This window comes from Musca vetustissima, unplaced genomic scaffold (assembly GCF_032173495.1).
Source record: "Musca vetustissima isolate MV318-11 ecotype Yass unplaced genomic scaffold, APGP_CSIRO_Mvet_v1 utg17119, whole genome shotgun sequence".
Lineage (NCBI taxonomy): Eukaryota > Metazoa > Arthropoda > Insecta > Diptera > Muscidae > Musca > Musca vetustissima.
This window is the reverse complement of record NW_026877840.1, coordinates 309-23260: the sequence shown is the minus strand read 5'-3', so window position 1 is coordinate 23260 and position 22952 is coordinate 309. Positions and strand designations below refer to the sequence as shown.

General features: G+C 32.8%; 2 protein-coding genes across 2 annotated transcripts; both read right to left on the bottom strand.

The window, feature by feature from the left end:
* Positions 1-786: 786 nt before the first annotated feature.
* LOC133322516 (uncharacterized) lies at positions 787-13359 on the bottom strand. The gene is made up of 6 exons (XM_061531509.1): positions 13305-13359; positions 8885-9006; positions 5764-5945; positions 5523-5675; positions 1033-1234; positions 787-957 (listed from the first exon to the last, which is right to left on the bottom strand). The coding sequence occupies exons 1-6, from the start codon at positions 13357-13359 to the stop codon at positions 787-789; spliced, it is 885 nt and encodes a 294-aa protein (XP_061387493.1).
* Positions 13360-21986: 8627 nt separating this feature from the next.
* LOC133322518 (calcium-binding mitochondrial carrier protein Aralar1-like) lies at positions 21987-22594 on the bottom strand (the record flags this gene model as incomplete). The annotated part of the gene is made up of 2 exons (XM_061531510.1): positions 21987-22329; positions 22392-22594. Coding segments are annotated over 2 exons (499 nt in total), but the record flags the coding sequence as incomplete, so codon positions are not given.
* Between the last annotated feature and the right edge of the window lie 358 nt (positions 22595-22952).

The following is a 22952-nucleotide window of genomic DNA, read 5'->3' as shown; positions in this document are numbered from 1 at the left end:
CATCAATTGACAAATTGACTTTTTTATTTCAAAACTTATTGGAAAGTAAGTGATTTTGTGTTCAAGTATCACGTTTTTCTTTTTTATCGACTTCTTCGTTACTTGCTGACCACTCTCTCACACACACACCCGCACTCAAGCAATCATAACTTTATTAGCCTTAGAAAGAAATTTTTTTGATTAACACCAAAAACCAGATGGCGACCATCCACACTGTCAGGGAAATCTGTTGCTTTTTTGTTTGCACTCAAAAAATATTCAAATTTAATTTATGGAGGCACACCAAAAAGGGAATCTCAAAACTCTTCTTTAGAGTTATTTTTTTAGTTTCTAAATCAATTTCAAACTTGATGATGTCCTTTTTTAAATGAATAGTTAATACCAGACGAGAAATCAAAGACGACCGTTAACTTGGCCAACAGATGTTGGAATGTTGAAGTTATCCTGCAAACAAGTCCTTTTATACAACGGTTACAAGTAAAAGCTTCCTATAGTAGACCAACACATACACACACTCACACAATTGTATAAAATTTTATGAATGAAATCAACACTTGTTGCCATTCTTGGCACATAATTTCCCAAACCCACCATCAATCAACAACACCCACAACAATCCAAAAGAACAAAATCCACCTGGGTTTAAAACTTGACTAAGCATATTTAGTTATATTTTCATCATCCACTAAAATAAGCTTTACAAACAAAGGAGCTTTAATATTTCTTTAGTGATGCCATATTTTCATATTCTTCTTCTTTTGGGCACACAGCCATTTTCCCCCAGATTCACTTAACACTAATACCCACTTCCAGCGGCACAGCAGCCCTCATTTGATTGTGCGGTGTCAAAAGGTTTTGTACATTTCTTGGATGATGTACATCTCCACGATCGTAGTAGCCACCATAATGCTCACCGGGTACATGATAGAGTCCATAGTGAAGGCCACTGTTGGCCACCTGCAATTGTACAAAAATGTCAAGAACTTTACTTGTTGTAGATAATAATACTATTTTCTTTATTTGTTCACTTACTCGTTTCAGGCCATTTATCGAGGCCAGGAGTAATGCCATTTTTGCCAAAAGTAAAGCTTTACCGCTCACAACGGATAGTAGTTGGAAGCCCATGGGCACGAGTACAGCTCCAAATGCGGTGACGCCAAACATCATGGTCAACATCATATTGTAACGATGACGACGATGTCTTGCCGTACCAACGGGATCTGATGAATTGGAACTGGAGAGGTATTCTGAAATGTAAAGGTATGTATGTCAAAATTTAAATATTATACTTTTAAAATAATTAGGTATTTGTATCAAAATAGTAGGACAGATTGTCCTTACATTCCACTTTATAGGTGACCAAAGAGGAGTTGGTTTGAGTCGTCGTATGCCATGGTGTACAATGAATCATCTGAATCATGATCCATGCCTTGTCATCTGTTATGACCTTTCTTGAACTGTTATCAAATTGTTTGGGTCCCGCGAGAACCAGTTTATTCAGGACGTTTTGTAGTTCATAATGTATTTATATACCCTTCACCACACTGTGGTACAGGGTATTATGTCTTGGTGCATATGTTTGTAACAGGCAAAAGGAATCGAGGTAGACCCATGGTTCTTTTTGAGAATATGTATAGAATCATTTTCTGAGTCGATTTATGCATGTCCGTCCATGTATGTTTGTGAACAAAGTACAGGTCGCATTTATGATCCGATTTGAATGAAATTTGGCACATATCACTAATTTGGCCCAATTTGGGAAAATCGGATCAGATTTAGATATAGCTCACATATATAGTTTTGTCCGATTTTATGTAAATAGTGCACCAAACTTCCAATATTGGTCCGATTGAGACACAATTTTGCACAGAGCACAGGTCCAGATTGATGTCTGCGAAGTTTTGTTAAAATCGGTTCAGATTTAGATATAGCTCCTATGTATAGTTTCGTCCGATTTTTTGTGAATGATGCACCAAACTCCGAATAATTGTCCGATTGAGACAACATTTTGCACAGGGTATTGAATTAGGTCCAAATTGATGTCTGCGATGTTTTGTTAAAATTGGTTCATATTTAGATATATCTCTCATATAATTTCGTCCGATTTTTTGTGAATGATACACCAAACTCCCAATATTTGTCCGATTGAGACAAAATTTTGCACAGAGTACTGAAATAGGTCCACACTGATGTCTGCGAAGTTTTGTTGGAATCGGTGCAGATTTAGATATAGCTCCCATATATAGTTTCGTCCGATTTTATGTAAATGGGGCACCAAAGAGTCAAATTTAGGCCCATTGGCACAAAATTTTGCTCAGGGTACTGAATTAGATACAAATTTATGTAATATTAGGTTGTACAAATTTGAGCTCAAGTCGGATAGTATGTTCTGAAGAAGAAGTAGATCGATTGGCTACACCTTCAAACTTGATTTAAGATATTTTGTATGAAATCGAGCATTCCAATCCATTGTTACTTGATTTAACAAATTTTGAAATTTTTTCCTTTGTGGGGAGACACCAGAAGGAGTGAATCGATGGAATACATCTTCGGATTCGATATTGGCTTGGTAAAGCATTTACTATGTGCAAAGTTGGAATGAAATTCGGATATTCCGTTCCGTTTTCAAAATGTTGACCCATTGTTGGGTAGCTACTAGGGGCAGTGAACCGATAAGTCCCACCTTCAAGCATTATACAAGTTTGGTTATGCAAAATTTGGTTCAAATATGATGCTCTGTATGCTCGATATTATACAATTCATTTTCAACTCAGGAGTGGACTAGAAGGAATGAACTGTTTATCCCCACATTCGAACATGATTTAAGTTTGAAAGAAATATTACGATTTACCTAGTTTGGATCCAATCCATTAGTCTCATATTGGAGACTAATGGATTGTATGGGAGGTCTAGAATAAGTGGACCAATGGGTCCCATTGCATAATGCTGACCATTTATTTTGTGGAGGAGGTACCAGAACAAGTGGACCGATATTCTCCATTTTCGAACTTGATATACGTTTGGAAGCAATATTAATGTGTAGAGGGATGAAAACTGTTACTCCCTTCGTGTGCACCATCAGGCCATACAGACTGACGGACGGACATTTGTAAATCGACTTCAAATAGTCTGAAACGGATTTTGTCCAAGAAACATGGATAAAACCAATATTTCCATTAGGCCATAAGGCTGAGTTTTGGCCAGGAAAATCGATTCCGACGTAAGTTGTATGTTGCTCAAATGGAACAATCGCCACATGATCAGTTTTGCCGAAGAAACATACGACAATTTATTAGTTCATGTCCGGTATCAATGTTCTCTGACAATGAACGAGAGTCGGCTACGATTGAATTAATAGTCCTATAGGATGAAGCTTCATAGCCATAAAAATATAAGTTCATCGATGCACTCTTGTTCTGAAAATCCATGTCGAAGGTTGAGAAAAATGATCGAAAATGTTCGCTGTAAACAACTCATGGTAGTAAGCAGAACAGTACTGAGTTCGTTTAGGACGTTTCGAAGTTTGTAATAGAATTTACTATTTATATCCTACACAACAACGATGTAAGAGTATTATAGCTTTGTGTGGCCCCAGAAGTTTGTAACACCATGACGTCATAACTCGACTGTGTCGATATAGACATTTGTGCCCGTCCATTTATCCATTATAATTTGCATGTAGGACGGAAGAAGGCCCTATTCTTTTGACAATACTTAAATTTTGTCCCCTTTTCTGGTCACTGTAGAGACTGCTATTACAGACCCCGCGATTTTACACGAAGAAGGGGATCAGACCAAAGAATAAGAATGTCTGTTTTGGCTTTTGTGTGAAAACTGGCAAAAATTTTTATTCTATGGGGTATATATTTACTCCTGAAGAACATAGACCAGGGAAGGTAACTGTATATCCAAGATAAGTGATTGACCTTTTAATTGATATCAATTATATTATTGTATGCACTCGGATGTGGGAGTTACACATAAATATCTAGAGGGAACTATTCCGATATTATTTAGTATTACCATTACCACACTAGAAGGCGGATAAGTAGCGCTGATGGCTAGGAGATTCCAGTTATTATCAAGGACGACGCATGATGATATTATTGAGGTGATGAAGTGGATCGAAAACATGATTTTTGTCTGTTTTTCTAGTCGCTCGGAAAATTTCCAAAGGATGGGAATCTGATCAATTAAGTAGAATGTATTATCGGTTAATATTGAGCGGGTCAAATGAACCGAGACTAAAAGTTCAGTGGTAGTTGTTTAGAGCATAATGAATCCTAAAAATTCTTCTAAAAAGGCTCATAAGGATTTAAGATAGGTATTTTGACTGTAATTATATAGCTTAAATTATACATTTTATATAGCGATTTCATACATAAGTTAAAATACTGACTATTCGTACCAAATTTAGTAAGTTTGGTATATATTTTCAAAAACAAATTTTAAACCATATCCTAAATATTAATAGTTATCCCCCTACCAAAGTTAAAATTTCAAAATTCTTAATATACAATTTAAAACATTGTACAATTATAGTACGAAGTTCTATTCTTACTCCAACCCTGTGTATAACAAATTTGAAGATTGTAGATATATCCCTTCACATAATACCTGATATACTAGTTTTATATCAACTCTAAACACCACTAAATTTAGTACCAGTTATAATAGATATTCCCAAAACCACCTTCTGATTATTGTGCACTGTTACGCTAATACCTAATTCAAGAGCAGAGATGGCCGGTCAGAAACAGTGACGTAAATGACATACATTTCCGACGTATAATACATACGTCAGAAACGTCGGAAACCTACCCAAATCCATTTGGTTTTTGACAAAATAGCTATTTCTATTAATCAATTTGGAAATTACGCATGCTTTACTCAAATTAATATAAAATTTCAAAATTTTGTTCTGAAAAAAATTTAAAAATTTGCATCAGTTCTAGTAAGGAATAGTAAGATATATGTAAAAATAATATATATTCTTGAGAATAACTGTATATACTGATAATATAGAAATAAATGACGTTTACTACATTTATTACATTTTATACAGATATATGACGTTTTCGACGTTTACACCTTTTTGACAGTCGGAAACCTAAAAATTCGTCACATGGACCATCCCTGTTCAAGAGTTCCAGGTATATTTCTACCGTTCTAATGGCACTCAAATTTTCGGGCACTTTTGGTACGAATTTTCAAATTCTCCCTCATACCTCCACCGCACTCATCATTAAGGAATTCTATGGCAAAATATAAAGATTTTTCACATTATAATATTGTTCATAACATTTTGTATCAATTTCTAAAACATATTTGTACATGCAATAAACTTTTATCGTTTTCATAATTTCCGTAGCCAATACTGGTCGTAGTATAAATTAAAAAAAAAAAAATAAAGAATTCTCTAAAATTATTCCCCAAGTCAATTAAAGATACAAATTAAAATATAGTTATATTCCTACAGCTACGATTATTTATCTTATCCAGTACATAATCTGCAGTATTACTTACCATTTTCTTTCCGATACTCCATGTACGCATCCAACACCTCCTTTAAATCGATTTCCAATTTATGTGTCCACAACAGTCGAGTAAAACTTAGTGCCAAACGATCAAACCATGTCAGATATTGGGTATCCTTGCGTTTCCAAAATTCACTACTGCAAAAAACAAAAATAAAATCAAATTACTAATTTTTGAAATCAACAAAAAAGTCGTCATATTTGTTGACATATTTACTCATTATACAAATCATTTTGATGAACATCAGCATCATAATTAGATTTGGCTGATGGCGACGACAGACGTACAAATCGAACACCTCTCCAAACTGGCACCACATCTCGTGATGTGACGTCATCAAATAAATATAAACTTGTGACCTTCAGACATTGCCATGTTTTTGTTGTTGCCGTTGAATTTGATGACGACTGTTTCGAAATATGGGAATAAATATACGTATTTATGTATGTAGTATATTATTATTTAAAATAATCAGTATTATATTAATGTTGAAAAACAGCGGTGTGGTGTGATAATTTTGGGAGGTATGAGTTCCCGCATTAATGCGGAATTTTTAATTTAAAGGACTTCGGACAAGTGAAATCCATTGGGCTTAAACGAAGTCAACATATCCGAAAAATTTTATGCTACGAGTATACGTAGCATAAAAACAGTGAAATACTGTGTAATTTGTTCTACAATTTGTTTTTCTGAGTTCCATCTCTATTCCTACATCTATTATCAAATTTATTACCATTTAGTACTCTTCATAAACATAAGTACTATTTTCTGAAATCTCCTTCTTATTTTTTTAGCTCTCTCCGTTACCCAAAACAAAATTGTTCCAAATTTAGTGAATTTTCTAGTATATTTACTATTCGTACAAATCTCAGGATACCAGCTCTATCCATTCACCCAAATCCAAATTGTACCAAATTTTGTACCATTTAGTACTTTTCATACTCAAATTTCTATAACTACACCAATTCTACAATCTAACAGTAATCTTAATTCCACCGAAGTGCAAATTGTACCAAATTTAGTACTTTTCGTACTCATAAGTACGAATTTAAAAAATTACCTCAATCTTGCTTTCAAAGTAAGACAAACTTTAAGAATTCCAGCTCTATCTGTTCACCAAAAACCAAATTTTACCAGATTTGGTACCATTCTGTAAAATACTTTTCGTACAAATATTCCAAACCTATTTCAATCCTACACTCCCACAGCAACCTTAGTTGCAACTTTCAGGATTTCAGTTCTACCCGTTCATCAAAGACCAAATTGTACCAATTTTAGTGATTTTCGTACACAGTACGATTTTTCATCATACATTTCAGGATCTTAGCCCACAGATCCGTTAGATTCGTTCACATAGACCTCACACACTCACTCAAATCAATCTCAACTTGTACTAAACTCAGTACCATTTTGTACACATAATTACGCATTTTCAAAACTACCTCCATGTCTCAATCCTAAACTCCAAATTTTAATTCCAAATTGTGGGATTCCCCCTCACACAAAACGAATTTTACCATATTTAGTACCATTTAGTGCTTCTCGTATCCATAAGTACGAAATTCCAATACTACCTTAATCCTGTAATTTTCATTCCCAATTTTATTTTTCCATCTCTATTCGTTCACTGAAATCTAAATTGTATCAAATTTAGTACCATTTGGTACACATAATTATGAATTTTCAAAACTACCGACATACTTCAATACTGCACTCCAACTGTAATTTTAATTAAAAATTTCAGGATCTCTGCCCTATCCGTTCACACAAAAAAAATCTTAAACTATTTGGTACCATGTAGTAATTTTTATTTCTATAATTGAGAATTTTCTAAACTACCGCAATCCTGCACTCCAACAGTAAATTTTAATTCCAAAATTCTGGAGTCCCACTCTATCCGTTCACATATAATCTAGTTGTACCAAATATAGTATCATTTAGTAAACATAAGTACGATGCTTCCATATATCAATTCTATATTCCAACAGCAACCATTACTCCAAATTTTTGATTTCTAGCTCTCTCGGTTCACCCAAATCCAAATTGTACCAAATCTACTGCCGTTTAGTACTATTCATACACATAAATACGAATTTCCAAAGATGTGCCATTTAGACTTTCTATGAATTTCCAAAAATCCTTTTGCACATCTTTCTAACTTTCCATCAGGGATCCACATTCCAAATTTCAGAATTTTAGCTCTTCCCGTTCGTCTAATACAAATATCTCACGCCTACACACCAACAACAACCCACACTCATCTGTAATATCAATTTAAAGGTAAACCACTACTCTTGAATATAATATCAACTTCTCGGGTCGATGTCCTTCAGGAGTAAAGACATACGCCCCAGAATAAAAATATTGTCATTTTTCACACAAAAGTCATACCTTGATACCCTTCTCCGTGCAAAATTTTGTAATGTTCGGATCCTTATTATGGCCTGTAGAGCGACCAGGGATGGCCCGTGTGACGAATTTTTAGGTTTTCGACTGTAAAAAAGTTGTAAACGTCGAAAACGTCATATACCTGTATAAAATGTAATAAATGTAGTAAACGTCATTTATTTCAATATTATCAGAATATACAGCTATTTTCAAAAATATATATTATTTTTACATATATCTGACTATTTCTTACTAGAACTGATAAAAATTTCTACATTTTTTTGAGAAGAACATTTTGAATTTTTATATTAATTTGAGTAAAGCATGCGTACTTTCCAAATTGATTAATGGAAATAGCTATTTTGTCAAAAACCTAATGGATTTGGGTAGGTTTCCGACGTTTCTGACGTATGTATTATACGTCGGAAATGTATGTCATTTATGTCACTATTTCTAAAAGGCCATCTCTGAGAGCGACCAGAAAACAGAAAAAAACAAAGTTTTTGGAATCCACCCTACATGCAAAATGCCGGTGCTTCCATTGGAAATCCTACATTTTCTGTTTTACTTCGATCCATTTTTTGAAGCAAAGACATTCCATATAAACAAACTTTAAAAACTTTAAAAAAACTTTAATAGCGCAAAAATGTTAAGGAAATTTAAAAGAATCAATCAAAATTGTTATATATTATCCTGTTAAGGATATCAAGTTTGTTGTCATTGTCATTTTTACTAGTTTCCCCTTCTAAAACTGTTTAAGTATTTTTTGTACTATCAAAGCGATTTTTTTCTCTCGCGGGAATAATCGTATTTTAATTATATACTACTAATTTTCAACATTTGCTTATTGTTACTTTGACACTAATCGATTTGATGCAAATTGAAATTATTTCACTATCACTCATATCCAAATTATCACACCACACTCATTTTATTTTTTAATAAACGAAAATCATACATTTTCACATTCCTTAATTAGATGACGCAAAATTCTCAATTGTTGTAATCCAGAAAATTGAGAATTGGTGGTGGTGCGGTTGTTATTTCCATATGGCTGGTTTGTTGGGGGCAGAGGCGATGCTGATGTTTGACACAAAATTGTTAATACCACAAATGAAATGAAAATATATTCCAAAATATTCCCGCAACGCAACATAATGTCCTTTTTCATTTTATTTTTGAATTTAATTTATAATCACAAAACTTTTTTCATATGTTTCAAAAAAATCCGATATTTCCGTAATGTATTTATTTGTCCGTAATTTGTTTAATATTCACGTTGAACTCCCACTGAAAGTTCTTCTCGGCAAGTATGACCATTTTATACTTGCATAGAGTTCTGCTTGAAATACTCTGAACTCGACCGCCCATAGTTAATGAAAGGCTAGCAGCTAGTGCTTTCTTTAGATGTTTTAAACTCCAGCTACCAACCGTTCGGTCAGTGGGTTCAATATTATTCGGCTCTAAACATGGTTCTACTTGAATGACGCCAGTATTTTTGCAGATACATTGGAGCATTGAAATAAAAAGCGCAATGATATTAAGCTATCGTCGAATCAAAAGTGAAAGAAAAAGTACATTGTTTCTTTATACGCTCGATGACAAATATGTTCACCCATTGATCTGAAAATAATAATAACAATAGATGATTGCAGAGCTGTTATACCACTTATTTTTTGATTCTATGTAAGGAGGTATTAATATTCAGGTTTTCGATATTTATAAATAGTTATTATGTTTAAAAGAAAGCTCTAATGTTAAGATTTTTTTCGGAATCAGGCGAAAGGTTGGTTGGATTTTGTACAATAACAATTGTCAACTTTGCACTTGAATTCAACATGAATACAATGTATGAATGTTCTCATTTTGGTGTAATGCAACTATGTATATAACTATACTAGCAAAACCCGTGGCGCTTCGCTGCCCCTACTTAAGTGATTAATATAGGATAGTTCACGTAGAAAACTATTTGTATGCAGTTTAAAAGCTACTAATTAATAATATATGAACCTTCTGCTAAACTTACTGCAATATGAGGCTGAAAATGGTTCACTATTTATTGATAGGCAAGATATAGGTATTCTGGTAGCCACAAATTCAAACATTACAGTCCAACTTTATGTATTTCGTAGTATAATATCATTAATAATATTAAGGCAGCTGATTAATATTTTAGTATATTTTATTCGATTTAATAGATAAGAAATACATTTTGAAATTGAAATACATTCGTTAATTGCTTCATTGCAAAAAAGGGTTTCAAAAGAATGAATTATATTTTATAATGGAGTGCAGGCCATTATTAAATCAGAATTACCTTCCGCAGTAACATTCGTAGTTCCTCTCTCATTTTAAATTTATGTTTAAATCCATATTCGAGAAATTCAAAGTATGTTTTCTACAATTTCGGAGAAGAGGTCTGCTACTTTATGCAGAATTTACATTCATAATTTGAAAAATGTTGGGTTGAGCGGCATGATTGCGTACAAATATTTAACGAATCTATAGAAAATATAATACAATCGTTGGAAGAAATAATTTATATCTGCGTTTGGCATTCCTGCAAAATTAATTCGGCTATGCAGGATACACAAGATCAGCAGTTAAAGTAGGAAAGGACCTCTCGGAGCCATTTAATACCGAAAGAGGATTCAGAAAAGGTGACAGTCTGTCGTGTGACCTTTTTAACATCTTGCTGGAAAAGGTCATACGAGAGGCAAAGGTGAACAGAAATTGCACTTTTTACACCAAACAACACATGTTACTCGCCTACACCGATAACATCGAAATAATGTGTCGAACATTGAGCGGTAACAGCCACTTTTGAACAAATCTGAAGCATGAATGAACCATGAGCTGTACCAGACATTCTCGGACATCGACATTGTTAGACGTATTGAGCTGCAGCGACTACGTTGGCTAGTTCATGTTGTGAGAATGGGTGAATATTCCCAGCCCAAAAGGCATATAAATAAGATGGAAAGATCAAGTGGAAGACAACATTGCCGAATATGATCTTTCAAACTGAAAAAACTGCGCAAAAGGCCGAAGTGTTGCGAAATCTTTTTAAGCTCGAAACGAAAGTTCTGTCACAAGCCAGCAAATTAAGGAAGAAATAAGGAAAATTCTAAAATTTAATTCGGATTTATTTCTAATAATAATAGATATTAGATTTTTGTTAGCCTTCATCCCTTAGTAACATATAATAAATTAATATCTACAGAAGTAACAGTAATTTTATTTTTACCAAATACAGGAAAAATAAATTTCAGATTATTTAATATTTTTTTTCCTTATTACTAAAAAGAGGATCAGTTCCTTTCAATTTTTGACTTCCTAATGTAATAGAAGCATTACTGCATTTATTTTAATAAGTTGACAAAAAATTCCTTCATTAATATTAGGTTGAGGAAAAATATATCCATTATTTTTATATGAACTATAGGACTTTATTTAACATGCTTCGGAATGTCCGATTTGGACCAAATAGACACCGTTTTGTTGTATGATTTGTTGCCATTTTGAAGGCATTTCTCGATAATTTCCCCGATTTTGTTGACATTCTCTACGACTGGCCTGTGCGAGGTGCATCTTTAACATCAAAAGTTCCTGAACGGAATCTACGAAACCAAAATTGCACATAATTGCCTGTTACAATAAATGGAACCATTCACAATTCTGGCAGCTTGCATTTTCGCTTTGTCAAAGAAAAACTGTAAAATGTACCGAATTTTCTCTTTGTTCACTTCCATTTTCAACACCCTGTAACTCGCAACTAACAGCAAAATATTTTTTTTGCGAAATGATGCCCTTTCAACGAGCATAAATCTGAAATTGTTTGATCGATACTTTACAAGAAATCTCCACAGCCATCTGCCGAAAAAATAATGGATTTCTTTGTGAATTTCTAATATTGTGAACCTCATGGTGGAGGGTATAAAAAGTTCGTCCGGGTATAAAAAGGAACCATTTTTGGTACATTATATAAGACCCAAAGTTTTAGAACCTTCAGCAGTGTGATCCCAAAAATGCAAAAAACACAAACACAAGTAAAAAGGTTCAGTCGATGTTGCCGACAGCCTATAGTGTTAAGTACTCAATTGTTTTATATTTTGCTATATAAGGTATATGTTTTTATGAAAGAGTTGACCATCTGTAGTCAGGTACCAGAGGAAGTTGACTTATAGACTTCATATTCGAAGTTAATCTAGATTTGGTAAAAATATTATAAATATTGCAATGTTTGGATCAAAAAAGACATTGCATTGGTTTGATATGTAAACTGTGAGCTACCCACTAAGCTGTGCCGCCTGTAGGCCAAAACTGGGCGGCGACACAGGAGATGTTCAATTGTCTCCGTCTCCTCCTTGATGTTACAGGATTTGATGGCTTTAGGAGCAGTGTTTCCGTTTGAAAATTTTATTTCCGCCCAAAATTCCCCCTAAAAAGTGCCCAAAATCAACAATTTATGCCCAAAAATTTAAGCGTTAAAGAAAAGATACAAATATTAAAAGCGAGGGTCCTTTTTGTTCTATATTTTTTTAAATGCTGAAAAGTACACTGTTTTGCAGCATGGAAGTATGGAAAAATTGATTTTTAGTTTTTTGATGTATGTGATTTAAAAATTTGTACTTTGTTGATGCAAAATTCCCTAATCGAAATATTCGTTTAGACTCCATGTGTCTTTGGACCAAATCCGATTCGACAATTTGGAGTCCATTTACAAATGATCCTCTCTCTGTCTGTCTGGATGACTGGTGCGCACGATATCTTTCGAAAGAGGTAACATATTTCATCCAAACTTAGCACATGTTAATGTTTAAATCAAGATCGGAGATGGAGAACATCGAACCACTCCTTCCAGCACCTCCCCACAAAGCGTCGAAATTTTTATTTTTTTTTTTCATCCAATATCAGTTGAACGGAATGTCTGATTCAATCTTTCCACCTACTTTTACCAAAACTATATCAAGTTCGAAAATGGGAACCCACGGGTCAATGTTTCAGGGTCATTGATTGCACGCCGTAATATCTTACCAAATCTGAATTAAACCCGAATATGTGGCCCCTAGGGCATAACTCTTTGAAAAAAGCATATACCTTATATAAAGAGAATGGTAAATACTGTGTGGTCTAAAAATGAAAGGCCTTAATACTTATTCTTAATATAAATTTTGGGCAATTATCGGTCACAATATAATAAAAAATGTTCCACCTTTGCACTAGAGAGTAGTTTCATAGACCCCAGTAAACCGGGACTGACCATACAACACCCTTCACAAATACGACTGAACATGAGAAAAAATTCAATCTTGATGGCCCAGATGATTTAAATTGTTATTGGAGAGATCTACGGAAGGAATCACGATATTCCTTACAACAAAATTTCAGTGGCGGTTCTTTAATGGTCATGGGAGCATTTTGATTTGACATTTCCTAGTTGTCGAATGAATTCAATGGAGTACGTTTAAGTCTTGGAAGACAAATTATTGCCATTTTGGGAAAGCAGTAACAATGATAGACTCGTTTTTCAGCAGGGCAATTCGTCAGTTCATAAAAGTCGCCATACTTAAGAATGGTTAAAATCAAAAAATATTCCAATATGTGTAAATCGAATCAACTAGTCGAAATATATCGGTAGTCTTGGACAATAAAACTCTTGGGACAATAAAATTTCTCACAACATATTTGTGTAGGGCATATTGAAATATAGAAAAAATGTAAATGTGCCGGGAACGAAAAAATGCCCAAAATCTGCCCATGTCGTAAATTTTACATTATTTATGCCCACTTTTGGGCATAAATGCCCATTTTCGGCAACACTGTTTAGGAGCCGCCTGACTATCCACAAATATAGTAATCGGTTTAACGATCTCTGCATCTAGACTTTTTATCAATTCAGCTGCCTTGCAAATCGAAGAGTTCAGCTAAGAACTCCAGTTTCTCTCCAACTTGCCTAGCAACAAGCCTAGCCTTTCACAGTAGACGCCAGCCCCTGTACCTTCTTCCATCTTAGAATCGACTGTATAAAAAGTCACACCGTTCAGAGTGGGGTTACTTCGGTTCCAGTCGTCTATAACGATATCTACATCGTCAAATCTCAGAAATGGTGATATGTAGTCGCTTAATTTTACACGTTGATTTAATGTGATACCTTGTTCGTTCAGGATACATTTATGCCCGTAATTACAATTTCGCCAAAGGTTTCAGATAGGCTGTGCAAAGTTTTGTTAAAATCTGATAGTACGTTCGCATGATATTGCAAAATTATTTTCAGCAAAATTGTGGCCATTTTTTATGAAAGGTATCAAATGGAGTGAAACAATGGGTCTATTATTCGAACCTAATTTGAGTTCGAAAGAAATAGAGTAACTTCCGGTAATGTGGCCCACCATTTTCTTTTTTTGATATTGTGGGCGTACCAACGGTAAAAACTGAAAACAAATTGTATTCACAACATAGTAGATTTGTTGGCTAAATATATTCCAGGTCAAAAATTATATATATTTGTATATAAAAATGTTATTGCATTATATTTCAAAAAACTCTAAGCTGCAAATAAAAATAACTTGGCGTGTAATGTGGACCAGTATGTGTGGGTAATGAGTATCAGTAAGTTAAAAGTAGGTTGTGGTTTGGTTGCGATAAATTTCAATTTATTAGACTCTTCGGTAACAATGAATGGAAAAATATATGGGTTCATGGTTTGGAATAGCCTCCATTTAAGGGTACCGCCCCATTTGCGGTATTTTGAAGGTCCTTGCATCATTATCCAACCGAGGCACCTGTAATTTCGCATATCGAGTTTTCAGAGGATAGGATACCTCGTCACATATTAAATTCACCCACGTTTCGAACTCGTCCTCATGAAAAGGTCCCACTTTTTTATAGTGGTCCACATTACCCGACATTGAATATTTTTATTTAGAAATAATTATCGGCTTCAAAAATGAATAAAAATTAAAAATCGCCGACTGTAATTACAGCTAAACGTATATTTTTGTTAAAGAAAACAAGAAAAACCACATAAGTTCTTCATATTCGAGAAAAATAAAGTGTTGGACTATTTTGCAAAAACGTTCGACTATTGTGCTAAAAATGTTCAAATCACACTTTTACAATCAGAGCTACATTTTCTACTACTACATTTTCAACATTGCAATTATTTATTAAAAACCAATTTTGATGTTTCTTTTCACTAATAAGGAAAATATTTATCAAGGCAGCATTGACATATTTCAAGCATTTTCTTAGATATGGGGGGTGGTCCACATTTGACGCATGGTCCACATTATCGGATCAAATCGGACATTCCACTCGCATGATATTGATTTAATCAAAAGAAACCAATATTTCGATGAAGCACACTTTTGCCGCATTAACCATAAGACTGATGCTATAAAAATATGATATATGTTTATTTGCAGTTGTTATGGAGTTCTATGGATTTATAGGAGTTCTTTTGAAATTATCACTTGAAATTCATGGGCCTACTCCTTTTGGTACCTCCCCCAAACACCACATTTTTACTTCTTTAGTTTTATTTCAATGCCTAATTATTTGTATTTTTGTATTATTTCAGATTTCATACAATCATCATAACTGTATCGAAGTAATTCCTGTCGGCGTATTTACAATGTGACACATTGTATCATCTAGAGATGAATATCTGAAGACGTAGCTACAGAAAGTTGCAGGATTGTTACAAAAAATATAAATGATATATTATTCTCTGTTTGTATCGAAAATTATTTTGTTATTCACATTAAAAACAATATTTAATAAAAAAACAAATGTTATGTGTAGTATTGCAATACTGTAAATATACTGTTTATATTTTATAATAAAAAATATTTCAAAAAATATAAAAGAACATTGTTTTTATTTTCAAGAATTACTAAGGTATTGATTGCCTATATAAACATAAACACGTTTAAAAGATTTTGCACCTTCTCATTTTGTGTGCGCCTAAGAGTATGCTTTAGATTTACATTTCCTAAAAATCTCTGTTGTTATGAAAGAAATGTGGTTGGCAACACTCGACATACATTCGTTTTTGGCACCTTGAGATTTGTGTGATTTTCCATTTTCGAGTAATAGGCAAACAGAACGCAGTAGTAGCTATATTTTGGTACATAGTCAACTTCAAATGGCAATAACTCTGTATATATTCAACCGATTTCGAAGATTCTTTCAGATATGTATAGAGGAAAAAATTAATTTTATTTGTAAGTCGATATAAAATATAAATGATAATGTTTTGTAGGTGAAAATCATAAATATGTGTGGACTTCCGAAAACTGTATAAAATGTTAGATTTGAAAGCTTATGTAGGTATAACAGACAATTTGCATTATATTAAAAGCTAGTATTGCGCTAAATCTGCTTACGATGGTTCATTGTAGTGAAAATTTCCGAATTTAAAATAAAAAGTGTTATGTAAAGATTGCCGCCTATGATCATAAAAGTTCGTTTGAAATCTACGAATTTTTGTGTAAACAAATTAAAAAAGTGGAACAAACAGATTGTAGACATACTTTTCAGCTATTAAAATGGAATTGAACATGAAAATCGGATACTCTCTTACTACTTCCAAAGATGTCCAGATTTTTCAAATTTTATATAATTTTGAACACTGTCGGGGACTTGATGTGGTTTTTGTTGCACGTTATCTATGTAAGTATAAATTTTAAGGTCTTCTTCGCTTAGACTACGCACGATTCACCATTGTTGACCCTTTGTGGGGGATGTGCCAAAAGCAGCGGACCGATTGACCGAACTTAATATAGGTTTACTAAAAAATATTGTGATGCGCAAAGTTTGGATCAAAAAAAATATTCCATTTGCAAATTTTCAAAATGTTGACTCTTTGTGGGGGTGGTACATAAAGAAAAGAACTTATTACTCCCGTTTTCCGACTTGATCTTGGTTTGGTAAAAGTGTAACGACCATTGACAATTTTGTGTGTGCGGGGTGTGAACCAGAAATGTGGACCGATTTCACCAGCTATAAATTTGATTTAAGTTGAAAAGAAAATTTTTGATGTGAAAAGTTCATATCAAATCGGACACTCCATTTGATTTATATTGGTTAACAAATTTTCAAAATGTTGACCCAGTGTGGGGGTGGTACCGATGAAGGGACCCATCGGTATACTTCATCGGACTTCATCTAGTTTCCATTCGTTTTATATGACATTAGCAGATTTTCAAAATGTTGACGCTTTGTGAGGGAGGTACCGAAAGGTCCCTTCTTTGGACAAATTATTACGATGTATAAAGTTTCGATGAATATAGATGTCCACTCATGATACCTTACCCACAAAGGGATAAGCCCCATATACATACAGATATAGTGAAAATGTGCATAGTTTAGTTAAAATCGAATAGTCCATTCAGATGATCTTATAGAATTCATTTTAAACAAAATGTTGACCATTTTACCAGAAGGAGTGGACGAAATATTACCATGAGCAAAGATTGGATGAATTGGGTTATTCTCTTCGACAGTTATCATGTGCACCAGCCAGACCGACGCACGGATTGACATCGGTAAATCGACTCCAAATTATCTGAGACTGGTTTGGTTCAAGAACACATGAAATCTTAAACCGATATTTCGATACGACACCTTTGTTTCGTAGCAAAGAGTATATACCCTCATTACCCATAGTGGGAGGGTATAGAGAAAATATCATTCGCTTAATTTATAGTATTTAATTTTGTAAAAAGAGCCACTTAACATTCGTTCTTTAACAAACAAATGTAATTTTTACTAAAAATGAGCAAAGTTTGTATGGATATCGCTGAAACGTCGCTAAATTGATATATTCCTTGTGAATTTCTGATTATTACTTTACCATACTGTGGTACAGGGTAGTATGTCTTTGTGCATATGTTTGTAACAGGCAAAAGGGAACGAGATAAACACATGGTTCCTTTTGAGAATATGCATAGAATCACTTTCTGAGTCGATTTACGTATGTCCATCCGTCCGTCCATGTATTTTTGTCGCATTTATGATCCGATTTGGATGAAATTTGACATAGTTCACTTAATTGGCCCAAAGACGAACCCTATTGAAATTGGGAAAAATCGGTTCAGATTTAGATAAAGCTCCCATATATATTTTCGTCTGATTTAATGTAAATGGTCCACCAAAGCCCCTATATATCTTTCGATTTGCACGAAATTTGGCACAGTGTAATAAATTAGGTCTAGAATGATGTGTGTTAAGTTTCGTGAAATCGGTTCAGATTTAGATATAGCTTCTATATCTGACCAAATGAAAAATGTAGTATCGGTTGCAGAATGACATGTTTATGGATCCAATTTCATTTTACTGGTCCTTCAGAAATGCGACGTCTGTTAGGATTCATCTGTTGAATACACCCAAAGTGGTGAAGGGTATCATATAGTCGGCTCGTCCGACTTTACTACTTTCCTTACGGGTATAAATATAATAATATCGAATAAATTTGCATATAATATCCAGTCATACAATTTTAAGGTCCATAGCTCCATGAGTCCGTCCTTCAAATGTAGCTAAAATCGAAATACTCAATGCAAAAATGTTGACCGTTTCCAATGGGCAATATAAATATATTTTTACAGAATAATTTTCCCACCAGTGGCTAATTTTCCGCACAATTTTTAAGATTCATAGCTGTATGAGTCAGAAAATAACTTATTTTCCATTAAAAATAACATTCTGAAGGATGATAAGAACATAATCCATTAATTAGCCTTTGTGCAATAAATATCACTTAATACCATTTCCTGCAAGTATTGGCGAATATAGAACATTCATATCCCTCAATACTAGTTGAGTAAAGTGTCAACTATAACCCCCAACAAAAAATCAGTTGATTTGCTTCACATTCTTGAAGTTACCATTTTTAGTGAATTTCTCCTATAAATTATCACTGTTTCTAATAATTTTCGATTTGCAAAAAACTTTAAATTTTCCTCTAACCACTGCTGAAGAAATCGTCAAAATCGCTTAAGTACTTCCCGAGTTATTTCCATTTGAAGTTAACCTTCGTGCTAAATATAGCTGCTGTTCAGTTCTGTTCGCCTATTAGCTGAAAATGAAAAATCCATGTATTCGCATGTGGCAGAAAATGATTGTTTGCCTACCTTGCCATATTGTTTATAGAGGTTATGTGGTGGTTATGCTGAAATTCATAAAATTAAAGCATACTCTTAGGCGCTTGATAAAAGTATGCCATTAACCAGCCCTTTGTTGTTGGATTTCTTTTCTATAGGAAGAAGGCGGTTTATAGAGGTATTAGGATAAGTTTGAAGCGTTCAAATAAACGATATATATAAATTTCTGATTTTCTCTATAGAAAATATACATTTTTGTAGAAATTTTATGTATAGAACAAAAATTGGAGATCCATTTCCATTAAATATTACAAAGAGTATAAGGTATAAGTGTAGTCTTAAATCATTTTAAGGGGTTCATCCATAGGTATTTGAAAAAAAAAATATATATATATATAGAAACGTAGTAAAGAGACTCATATATTTAAAATGTGTATTTTGTAATATAAAATTTTATTTTCCTTTAACTATTTCATACTTACCTCAACCAGCTGAATGTTAATTAAATAATTTCATAATAAGTTTTTTAATGAAAATAGTTGTCTTTATTTAATTTATTTAAATTTGTTTTTTGTTTTAATATATATTGTTATCAACAGTTTAAAGTTTTCTTTGTTTTGTTTCTTTTATTATTTAGTTTTAATAGAAAAAAAAGAGACAAAAATTAGGCTACCTATTATTTATGTGGATTTGTTTCCAAAAATACGGTTATTACAGATTCTATTACATTTATGTATGCCAAAAAATAATAATTAAACTAAATTTTGTATATACGATATAAATGAAAATTGTTTTGCAAACAAATACTGAGGCATTGTTACAAACATCGAAACATTATCAACAAACAATCGTAAGGTTCCGACTCCTTTTTTCCGAGTTAAGAAACACAAAATGTTTCAGCCAAGTTTCCGTTGATAAATTTTTTTGTGGTATCCTGTGTTTTGTTTGTATCAAATTTGAATTCCTTTTTTGTGTTCTTTTGTTGAATGGGCGGCAGCAGTGTGTTGTATTGTTTTTTTTTAATTTTTAATCATTTGTTTTACTATTTATATAATAAATATGTATATTCTTTATTAATATTGAGTTGTGTTGGTTTTTCTTTTTTATTTTGAGAAAAAATTTTTTAAATAAATCTATTTGTATTTCAATATTTTTTTGTCACTTTGTTTTCTAATACAGTGCAAGATAATAAATAAAAAGTGTTATACTTCGTACTTGTATTGAGTTTTTGTTATTTTATTTTTTTTTTTAATATATATTTTTGGTTGTGAAAAAAGAATAAATATATAATCCTTTTTTGTTAAGAAACTCTTTTTTGTCTATTTCTTAAATGCTATTTTCAATTTGTTTTTTTTTTATATTTATATAAAGTTGATACCTTTTTCGGTTTTGTTTTGTAGTAATCAATTGATTTACTTTCAATATTTGGTTTCGTTTTTTTTAGTTAATTATTAATTTTTGTCAATTAATAAAATATTTTTTATTAGTTGTGGGGTTAATTTTTTTAAATAACATAAAGGGTGCATTAATTTTATAAGTTAAATATAGTTTTTTTAATTAAAAAGATATATTGCTTTGGAAATTTAATTTCAAATAAAAATTGTATATCAAATAAAAATTATATTAATGACAAAAATGTATTTTAGTTATATTATTAGGCCTCAGTTTTTGGAGAATACTCACCATTCACCAGACCATTGTTTTTTTAAAAATTATTTTTTGGAACGAGATCCTCTATTAAATGAATCTAACCAAAGGGTGTACTCGCTTCAAAACTGACCGAAATGATTATTAGTCCCCAACAGCAAAATTATAGAGAAGTTCTATTCTAAAATACATTTCTGAATAAATTGTTTTAAGTAATTCGAATTTCAAAATTTATAATACCCGTTTCAAATAACAAAGGTTGATTGACGCATGGTCTGTTCCAGAACTTTCAAGAATCTTCTAGTAATCGAAATTATTTTTTATTTTCCAATTGATACATTTCAAAATTTATATAAACTTCCGGGTATGGAACAGACCAATATTTGTGTTAAAAAAATTGGAATTTGTTATAATTAAATGTGCAGAATATGTAACAGATGCATTTTTTTATCAAACAATTTTATTTATTTAAAATTCTTATATAATTTAATTATGTAATTAATTATTTTTATTATTTTTGCACTAACAAAAAATAAAGATCAGTTGGCATAAGATCATAGGTGTGAGTTTGTGTGGTTTGTTATTTAAAAAAATTCAAATTGAGTTTTATAATTTCTTACTGTCAATTGTGGTAAATCAAAAATATTCGTAATTGAAAGAGAGGAAAATAAAAAAACTAATACAAGATTTTTGTTCTGCTTAGCAAAAAGAAGGTGACCCCTAAAATTGTTTTACAAAATTTTCTTTGTGTGTGATTTTTCTTTGTTACTAGATTTTTTTTAATTTTCTTTGTAACTGTTATACTTAAATAAGTTAAGTTTATTTTTCTTTTTTTCTTTTTTTGAAATATAATAATTTTCCTAGCAAAAAATATATTTTTATTTTGTATTTTTTGTAAGTTTTTTTTTTAATATTTTTTCTTTTTTTAATTTCACAAACATTTGTTTTTTGGTTTTGTTTCGTTTTCTTGCATTTTCCTTATATCATTTTGTTCTTTGAGGGTGGTTGTAATGATTGTTCTACTCTCGTTTCCCCAAATAATTCCAAATTTATCAAAACCAAACCAAAATCCTAATTCATAACCCTAACAAAAAACCCAACTCAATTCTCAAAATTTAATGGCCTTTCCCACCCACATAAATGTCGTTGGAGAAACATCCTGTTTTCGTTATAGGCCCTTCCTTCATCCATTCATGTTTTGTTTTTTTCTTCACACAACTTTATAAAACTATATTCTAATGATAATCGTAACTTCAAAACTAATTTTTGAAACTGGCATAACGGAAACGCAGAGAAAGATAATAGATAATAAACAATCAAAGAAGAACTTAATATAAACTACGATATCGTCATCATGAGGAGGTTTTACTTGCTCCCGAGGCAGGTGTCTGTTGTTGTGTTGAAAATCCGAAACGTGGTAGAAATAGACCAAACTTCGATTCGATGCCATTTAGTAAAGGTACTGCAGCGCGATAACCACCAATGTGATCCGGATTGATGCGTACATTGGATGTATCAATGGGTTTGGGCTTGTGCACTTCCGAACCGGTGGGATGTGAGCCACCGAAATCGACATAGAAGAGACGTTGCAACAATTCATAGGTAACTAGAGTAACACCAAATTGTGGTGATGAACGGAAGACACGGGCTGTGAAGAGAGAAAAAATTGTTTTGATTATTTTTTCTTTTTAGGAATGTGTTACAACTTACCGGCTGTTCCCTTCCAGAAGGCCCGAGGACCTTCTTCAGCCATAATTTTCTTGGTGGCATCCCAGACACCAGTGTATGTGGTCTGTCCAGAACGTGCCACAACTTGTAGACGGGTCTTTATCACATCGGCAGGAGTTACCAAGGAAGCAGCAGGTACACCAGCAATGGCACCAGCCGCCAACAATGTTAGAGGATGATTGTAGCTGTAAAGTATTACAAAATTATATAATTATTGTAAAATATACAAGTATAACATTTTTCTGGATTTTAAAATGATTGGAAAAACTGCGAGCAGTAATCTGAGGTATTCGCAGTCAAGATTTATATAGAATATCTATGTGGATCAGCTTCATTAGCAGACCAAAAACTTGTCAATTTGGCAAAACTTATACGGACTATCCTTCTGACCGATTTCGACACTACCTTGCCCTCTTTCGCAGAAGAGGATGGTGTCAAGGTCTTCGTAACATGCAGAGACCCCTTGGAGGATTCACTTCCCGGTTGTGATCAGACTACACAAAGTCTTCATCTTCTCATTTGGAGGGGTGACTGATTAAGAAG

What these genes read in the sequence shown, in the direction of transcription:
- LOC133322516 (XM_061531509.1), bottom strand. Translation starts at nt 13,359, where the DNA reads ATGTCAAATCAAAATGCTCCCATGACCATTAAAGAACCGCCACTGAAA. An exon ending in ACCGCCACTGAAATTTTGTT is followed by an intron (nt 9,007 to 13,304) that starts GTAAGGAATATC and finishes GTCAAACATCAG; the next exon opens with CATCGCCTCTGCCCCCAACA. An exon ending in CGATAAATGGCCTGAAACGA is followed by an intron (nt 958 to 1,032) that starts GTAAGTGAACAA and finishes GTACAATTGCAG; the next exon opens with GTGGCCAACAGTGGCCTTCA.